This window comes from Notamacropus eugenii, chromosome X, assembly GCF_028372415.1.
Source record: "Notamacropus eugenii isolate mMacEug1 chromosome X, mMacEug1.pri_v2, whole genome shotgun sequence".
NCBI classification, from domain to species: Eukaryota; Metazoa; Chordata; class Mammalia; order Diprotodontia; family Macropodidae; genus Notamacropus; species Notamacropus eugenii.
The window spans coordinates 73,199,598-73,208,143 of record NC_092879.1 but is presented as its reverse complement, the minus strand read 5'-3'; the positions used below and the strand labels follow the sequence as shown (position 1 = coordinate 73,208,143).

General features: G+C 57.9%; 1 protein-coding gene across 1 annotated transcript; it reads right to left on the bottom strand.

Moving 5' to 3' along the window:
* Nucleotides 1-975: 975 nt before the first annotated feature.
* LOC140516120 (uncharacterized) lies at nucleotides 976-7,311 on the bottom strand. The gene is made up of 4 exons (XM_072627094.1): nucleotides 7,216-7,311; nucleotides 5,143-5,184; nucleotides 1,773-2,810; nucleotides 976-1,153 (listed from the first exon to the last, which is right to left on the bottom strand). Exons 3-4 carry the CDS (start codon nucleotides 2,744-2,746, stop codon nucleotides 1,147-1,149), a joined length of 981 nt encoding a protein of 326 aa, XP_072483195.1. The 5' UTR covers nucleotides 2,747-2,810; nucleotides 5,143-5,184; nucleotides 7,216-7,311; the 3' UTR covers nucleotides 976-1,146.
* Between the last annotated feature and the right edge of the window lie 1,235 nt (nucleotides 7,312-8,546).

Below are 8,546 nucleotides of genomic sequence, written 5' to 3'. Positions count from 1 at the left end.
ACACGACCCCCGTCTGGGGAGAGGGCACCTTGCCGTGACTGCCAGTAGATAAGATACTTACTCCACCTCCTAGGAAGCAGGTTGCTGGCTCCTGCAGAGACACTGCTGTGGTTCATGTCGCTTCCTGACTAAGAAAGTTGGATTGCACGTGTGGAGAGCTTTAAGTGTTTAGTAACTGAGGACACAGTGTAAGTAGTGTCTCTGGCTTAAAAGTAAATGGGCTACAAGCATGAATCCTGTGTCCCACCTGGCTGAAATCCTCCAGTGTGCAGGAAATCCTCAGGCTTCTAAACAGCCCTTTTCACTCCCATCCAGGTCAAATTCTCCCTGCAATTTCCAGCCATCCTGCCTGCTTGTGGCCCTCTGGGGTCAAAGGGAAGAAGGGTCATTCCTCTCCCACATGCCACCCTCCAATGAGGGCTGCCCACCCTAGCTGTGAAGAGGGTGAGCAGGTGCCACTGCTTGCCCAAGTCTTCCCTTTTCCAGACTCACTGTCCCATCTTCCCAAGACAGGGCTTGAGGCCCTTCCCCATCCCGTTTTGCTGCTGTGTCAAACCTGGCCAGCATACCAATTCCCACTCCCTTCTTTATCCTCTTCTGTGTCCTATGGATCTTTGATGCTTCCCTTCCTCTCCCTCACTCCTGTTCTCTCTCTGTCTCTCTGTCTCTGTCTCTGTGTGTGTGTGTGTGTGTGTGTGTGTGTGTGTGTGTGTGTGTGTGTGTTGCCCTGGGGAGAGATTAGCAGTCTCTACCACTCTTTCTGGGGAATGAACAGAGAGGTGCAGCTGGGCAGGCTGGATCACCGCCAGAGCGCCCTTCTCCATCTGCCAGATGCCAGCAGGGGCTGAAAGGAAACCGCTTGAGGGCAGGGACTGTTTGAGCTTTGCCCTTGGCTCCCCACAGTTCAGCCCAGTGCCCGGGACAGAGAAGGTACATCCTCCCTGCCTGCTGTTCTCAAATGAAAGCAACGATAAATTAACTTCACAAATTTTTTTTTATTCTTTTTCATCTGCTTTCACTTTAACAATATATATTCTTCTGCTCTGGGATATGGCAATTTTCTTAAAGATATTTGTATATATTTTTCCACTCCATAAGCTGCAGAAGAGAGACTCTGAGGAGAGTCCCAGGAGAATCCAGGCTCCTTTAATACCTGCAACAAGATGAGAACAAAAAAGGAGTGAGGCGAGTGGTAGTTGTCAGAGTTCAACTCTAGAACCACAGAACCAAAACCAAAACAACACAGACACAAGATAGAAGAGACACATACATGGCCGTGCAGACATGACAACGCATACATCGGGGGTGGGGGGGTGGGGGGGCGGAGAAGATTTTGTCTTTGTCTTTGTGATCTAGCATTAACGGAAAAACGAAAGAGACTTGGAGGAACCTGGAGAAGAACTCTGGCCTGGCTCTAGGGACACCTGAGGCAGGAAGAGGGGCAGGGTAGGAATGACACTGCACCTTCTGTGGAAGACAAGTTCCAAACACCAGCGTTAGGAGAGACTTCAGTAGGAAATCTCCAGCAGGATGGGCATACGGGTGGAAGGCCTTGTGTTTTTCAGCTGCATGTGGCCTCAGAGTAAAGGCATCTGGGAGAAACGTGTGGGCAAGGTCGTGGGGTGCTCACGGCAATGCGGCTAGGGAGCCCGCAGGAGTGCAGATTGCCAACCCAGCTCCTTGTCCAGGCAGTGACGCTGGGCCAAGAAGAAGAGACACACGGACACAGAGACACAGAGACACAGAGAGCCAGGTGGGGCTCGGGCCCTTACTTGGCATGGGAAAACGGGAAGGTGCTGAAGACTTCTCCACCCTCGTCGGTAATGTCCTCGTAAACCCACTCTCGGTTGCAGCGGCAGGTGGGCCCACACTTGGTGGACTGGCACTCGGGGCACGGGTAGAAGCAGCCCACGCACATTCTCTGCAGGCAGTCGCAGAGGTCTTCTCCATTCACGATCAGCCTGCCTCTCTCGTCGTATTTCCTCATGTCTTTCTTGCCACGTGGGAGCCTCCCAGGTGGCTGAGCTGAGCGGGGGCCAGCTTGGTCAGTGGGCCTGGCCTGGTCATCTGGCCTGCCTTCATCACTGGGCCCTGCTTGAGCCTGAGATCCAGCATGGCTGTAGGGGCTGGGTTGGCCATGGGGGTAGGCTTGGCCCCGGGAGCTGCCTCCACCACGGGGGCGGCCTCGCCCACGGCTGCCGCGCCCACGCCCACGGCTGCCGCGCCCACGCCCACGGCTGCCGCGCCCACGCACACCACGCCCACGGCTGCCACGCGGGCGGCCTCGGCTTCGCCCACGGGGGATGATCTCTTCCTGCTCACTGATCTGGACATCAAGGGCAGTCAGGTCATGGGGGCTGCTCTGCCTCTGCTCGTGCAGCAGGCCTCCCCTGGTGAGGGCAGAGCCCCCGAGCCCACGGCGTCTGGGGCGCCCGCGGCCGCGGGACTTCACCTGGACAATGGTGCCAGGGTCGACGCTGGAGCCGACCTGACTACCTGGGCTGATCTGCACTGGGGATGCCATCTGGACGCTCGAGCCAATCTGGACAGCGGAGGTGGCACTGCTACCACTGGGACCTGATGCACCACTGCAGCTGCCTGGTACTTCTCCACAAGGCGCCTTCTTCTCCACTCCTGCACTCTCCTCAGCCTCAACTCTCACCTCATGCTCTTCTCTGACCTCCTGGGTCTCCACACTCGCAGCCTTCTCCTTCTTTTTCTTAGACAACCGAGAACACGTACTCATTTTCGCTCACTGCAAGGCAGCTTCTCTTGCTGCCTCGGGCGTTCTTGGATGCCGCTGCGTGACCCTGGGAACGACAGTAGGCACCTAGGCTCACTAGGAGCAACCTTCAGCAACCCCCCAAAGGAGGGAGGACGATGGGGGAAAGCAGACTGAGGAGGGCCCCTGAAAGGAGCAAACAAGCCTGGCCCAGGCCGGATCTCCTGTGTCCCCTTTGCTTCTTCTGTCCCCCCTCACCCATTCTCATTCCCCGACCTGTACCAGGACTATCAAAGCAGCTGACCCTAAGGCCTGAAACGGTGGCCTGTCCTCTCCACAAATCTCCTCTGCCTTTGGGTCTATCCATGTACCCCTTGTCAGCCTGGCTCCCCAGCTTGGGTCACCAGCCATGGCTGGAAAGTCCAACCTCTTGCTCCTTTCTCTTCCTCCTTCTCAACTATCGCCTTCCTTCAAGCCGTCCAGGACATCGCCACATCCGTTGGCCCTGGTCTTCTGGAAGCCCAGCTCTTGTGGCCTACAAACTCCCCTCCATTTGTGGCCATTTCAAGCAACATTTCTTTCACCCTCTTCCCAGGAAGGCACACCACAGCCATCAGAGCTGGAGCAAGGTGGGACGAGGTGGGGAGAAAGCCTAGCCTGGGAGTCCTCCCTCCCCACGGTCCCCAGCCCCTCAGCTTCCCTCCTGTGGAAAGCAGAACCACTGGGCTGGAGAGGGCCAGATGGCCTACAGTACACGAAGTTTCTCAGCCGTCACCGCCACAGAGGAAGGGCAGGCAGGACCTGATCTCCTGCAACTGAGGCCAAAGGAGACGAAGAGGTCGTTTTCAGATGAGGAAAGGGACCCCTCTCCAGGCAGGCTGGTTAGGGGCTGCAGCTGTCCTCTCCTAGCCTTACTGAGCTCCCAGGTGAGAAAACTCCCCTTACTCCTCCCTCTGGAGTCTGGCACTTTCTCTGCAATTAGAATCTTAGAGATTTGCTGAGATGCAGAGTCCACACAGTGCCCTGAGGTGGGGGAAGCCCAAACCACATTCATGTGGAATTGGGAAATGCGGATCAGAAGAAACAATAGCTTGCAAGGGAGAGAATGCTGCTTTGAGCTTTTCTCAGTCAACTGGGCCTTCAGGGAAACCTTTGTACTGGAGGTTGAGGCCCCTGGCCTCAGGGCCTCCTGAGTGCTAGTAGCCTGAACAAGGTGTGACCCACGGATAGGGGCAGTGGAGCTGTGAGACCAAACTGACCTGTTTTAAAGGAGAGCTTGTACTCAGGGATGGGAGGATGGAAAGGGGTGATACCAAATGGGGGGAAATGCTCTATTTCTTCACTGAGATCAGCTTCAGGGCGTGTGGTCAGACAGCAGATTTACGTGGTGTGTTCAATGCAGGCAACAGGTTTGAACAAGGTGGTGTTTCCAGTGGGGGACTGAACGGGGCATGGTGGGTATCACCTGACAAAAGATGAGCCAATTTCATTTACATCCCCAGCTGGGGAAAGAAAAGGTGTAGAGGGACAGGCAGGGCCATTTTGTCACTGCCTGGTTAAACGAGGTATCTCTTCCTTCAAAAACACCAGCATTCAACCCCGGGAAAACCCTAGGCCAGAGCTGGCCTCAGGCACTTGAGAGCTGTGCTGCCCCAGACCAGGCTCGCTTTGCTCCACTGTAAAATGGGAGTGAGAATAGCACCTACCTCCCAGGGTTTTGGTAAAGAGCAAATGAGCTATTTACCTGGAAAGCACTTTAGCACAGAGTCTGGCCTGTTGCAGGTGAGAATAAAGGCTTGATCCCTTTCCTTTCTCCTTCCCTGGGTTTGTGGCCATTAAGTCCAGAGGGATAAAGAGAATGGACAATGTTTACAAAGGTGAGGCTGGAAACAAGGCTCCCTAACTTGACACTCCTAAGGGCCATTTAGCATTCCCTTCCTCTTTGGGTGAGAAACAAGCTTATTCTAACAAGGGCTACATGGACCTCAACAGACTGGCCCTGGCGTACATGACCCAAAAGCGGCCAAGAAGACCTGCCAAGGCCAGTGGTCACGGAGACCCTGCCTCTCTGCAGAAAGGCCCCATCCCTTTCATCCGGGCCCCTGCACTTGGATGCTCAGAGGCTGACTAAGCGCCCCCTACCCCCGCCACCCCGATGCAGTGAGCAGGGTCCAACCTGGTCAGAGAGGCTCAGAGGCACAAGCCCCTGCACGGGGTTTCAAGACAGGAGCCCAGACGGGAGCTAGGCTCACACCGAGACTGTCCCTCGGGCCTCCCGACAAAGCAGAGAGCTCGCTAGGACCTGGAGGGAAAAGAGGAAGGCCTGTCCAGGGCAGTCTGAATGGCTGCAGACACCAACAGCCCTGGGCCGGGTCTTGCCACCCACTGCATCTGGGCTTTAATTGCTATGGGTCACTTGCCTTTGGAGCCTTCCACCAGCTAAGTCTTGGTCCTGGACAAACCTGGAACAAAAAGAGACACGGGGGTTACCGAGTGGGGTTTCCGCCAAACCAGGAGAGTGACGAGAGGGAGCTCCCCTGACCTAGCGTGTTTCCCAGGGTGAGGCGCCACAGAGGGGCCAATGGCCGGGAGTGCTCACTCTCCTGGCCGCCTCTCCGTGCGGACGGTGCCTCTTCTGTCGGTGGCAGGCACTGGCCTAATTAGGCTAGGGAAGCCACGGAGAGGAAGAAAACCCTTCTGGCCCTCAGAGAGCTTACATCCTGCTGGAGGATGCCACCTGACCTCTCGTAAGGAAAGGGAAAACCTATGTCTTCAGAAGACATCAGTGATTCCAAACGTTCAGCTCCCCGATGCCCATTAATCACACTGCTCAGTCCCCAGTTCTTTGGGTTCTAAGGTACCACTTTGTTCGCTCAGAGAACACTGAGTCCCAGTGATTCGTTTTCTACAAGGGGAAACTGAGGCCCTTAGAGGATAAACACGATCCTTGATCTCACAGGTCTCTTTTATCTCTGCATAGGGGTCAGAACCCAGATCTCCTGATTCTCATTTCAATGTTCTGTCTGCCTTTGATTGGGCAGATCGAGAGGAATGGGGGATCAGGTCTGGTGGCAGGACGATCAGTCCATCTCTCCCTGCCCTGGCATTGGAAGGATGGGCCTTCCCCAGCGCCCCCTACACAGTCTTAGGTCCCAGCAGGAACGTGGCTATTTCAGGGGGCTCTTGGCAGCAAGCTCTTGGGGATAGGTTGGGGGAGGGAGAGATAAGCCCCCAGACAGGGACACCAGCTAGGGCCTCCCCTCCTGTGCAGCAACAGACCAGTTGTGGGCCACTAGCGTCACCTCAAGAACTAGGGCGATCCAGGGGTCTCTTAACTCCTTCCTTATTAATCAGTAAATAACATTTCCACCTAGTTTTCCACGATTCACTTAAATGCAGTCCTCAGCCCTTCGAGAAAGCTCATTTACATAACAACTGAAGAAAAATAACCTCATAGCACAACATCTGGTTACATTAACTATCTCTCAGCAGAATGCCCTGTAGACACTGCCCCCCCCCCACCACCCCATTCCCGGTTGTCCAAGGTGGTAGATGGCCATTGGGTGAGGCCTCGCCAGGCGCGAGGGGCCCGGGGCAGCGGCTCCTGGAAGTCAGTCACGGGAGAAAACACAACCATCCAGGCTTCAGGGCCCCCACAAGCGGCCTTTGGGGCTTCCACCCCCCAGACTCCACACGTCTTAGCCCCCAGAGCATGGAGAAGGGTGAGGAAGGACGCCTACCGGGGAATGCCTCCCCCAGACCGCTACCCATTGCACCCGCCCCACAGGATGGCCAAGGATGACAAGTGCAGACGACTGGGTTCTGCCCCCCACAGACCTTCGCCCATTGGCCCCCTCCGCCACCCAAAATACGGCGAAGGATGAGACACGAGGCCTACCGGGGCTCTGGCCCCCCCAGGCCCCCGAATCTGCCCCACCCAGGGCATGGAGAGAGATGAGAAACCAGGGCTGCTGGGGTCGGTTCGGAACCCCAAGGAAGCAGGACGTGAAAGGAGGCCTATCGGGGTTCTGCCCCCCCAAACTCCCGCCCTGACCCCCGCGCCAGTGGGCCCGCCCAGAGAATGGCGCAGGCTGAGAATCCAGGCCTAGCAGCCTACGTCCTTCCCCTCAGATCTCCGCCCACTGGCCTTCCCTCAACCCAAAGAATGGCGCAGGATGAGACACGAGGCCAACAGGGGCTATGACCCCCACCCCCACCCCCACCCCTTGGCCCTCCCAAAGATGGAGGACAAAAAACGAGGCCTAGCTGCATTCTGCCCCTCCTCCACACCCCCTGCCATTGCTCCCCCCAACCGAGGATGGGGAAGCGTGAGAAAAGCGGCCTCCCGGGGCTCGGCCCCCAGACACGCCCAGCGCCCCCCAGGATGGCGATGGATGAGAAACCGGGCACCGCAGGCCCCAGCCCCTCGGCCCCCCCACACCTGCGCCATGGCCCCCCACCGAGGACGACCAAGGAGGAGAAACGAGGCCTACCTCTCCCAGGAGGCCCTCAGGGACTCCCTGCTTCAACTGTTCCCAAGCACAAAAGGAAGGAGCCTGCTCTGCCCCCTAGGGATGGCAGGATGCGATGCAGGGGAGGAGGGGGCGGGGCTGAGAGGGGGCGGGGCTGAGAGGGGGCGGGGCCGAGAGGGGCAGGGTTGAGAGGGGCAGGGCTGAGAGGGGAAGGGCTGAGAGGGGCGGGGCTGAGACGGGCGGGGCTGAGAGGGGAAGGCCTGAGAGGGGAAGGGTTGAGAGGGGAAGGGTTCAGAGGGGCAGGGTTGAGAGGGGAAGGGCAGACGGGCGAGGGGCGCCAGGGGAGGGCTTGGCCACCCACAGGGGCACCCTGGGGGAGGAAGGGGAGCTCCAGGCGCTGCTCTACCGCCAACAGGCACAAGATGGGGTTGGGGCCTGGAAGGGGCCTCCCACAGGCGCCTTTTACAGGCAAGGGAGGCGCTGGCTTAGCGTCCCAGAGGTGGGGCATGGATGCCAGCATTCTCCAGGGCCCCTTTTGGCAGCCTCCCTACCTCCACCCCCCTTACACGTGGGGAAACTGAGCCCCGGGAGGAGCCCAGGGGGCCCTGGGATTGGTAGACCCCATCTTACCCAAGTGGCAGCTGAGGCCCAGTGGTGTCCCGCACTTCCCAGATTAGGAACCCAACCAGAGGCTTGCCAGACTCCCAGGCTCTGGGTGGGAAAACCCAGGGCGCAGGCATCGCGTTACTGAGGGGGTGGCATGGGCGGTAGTAAGGGGGCGGGGCAGGGCAGGAGGTGCAGAGTTCGAGTCCAGCCCTAAACTGTAACCCCCGTAGGTGTTTGCCCCAGGGTCCCTGCCAGGAAAGGGCGGGAACTGCGAAGGCAGGGGGCGGTTGGGCAGGGGAGGGGGGGAACGAGATCAGGAAGCCAGTCCATGAACTGATCAATAAGTAGTGCTCACCAACGTGCAGCTGGGGCCAGACCAGTGCTTTGTGATCAGGACACCCTTTACAGCAGGGGTGGAGTGGGCAAAGCCCTCCCCTCCATGGAAGGTCTGGGAGCAAGGAAAGGGAGCCAGCAGGGGTGAAGGAAGGAGACTTTGGGATCCCTGGGGGAGGGGGTCTTCTGGAGGAGCTCAGCTTGAATTAGAGTCAGAATCACGGACAATCACAGAGTGCCTGCTGTGTCCAAGGCACTATGGGGGCCATCTGCAGTCTTCCTGATGTATCTCTCCCCACTGGACCCAGATGGGTCTGGGGAGAAGTGAGGCTGGGGACCTTGACCAGCCCTCTCTCACTTAAATCCAATTCCCTTGCAACTCGTGGCGTCACCTCCCTGCTGTCATGGTCCTC

Coding starts and splice junctions, on each gene's coding strand:
- LOC140516120 (XM_072627094.1), bottom strand. CDS start 2,746: ATGAGTACGTGTTCTCGGTTGTCTAAGAAAAAGAAGGAGAAGGCTGCG.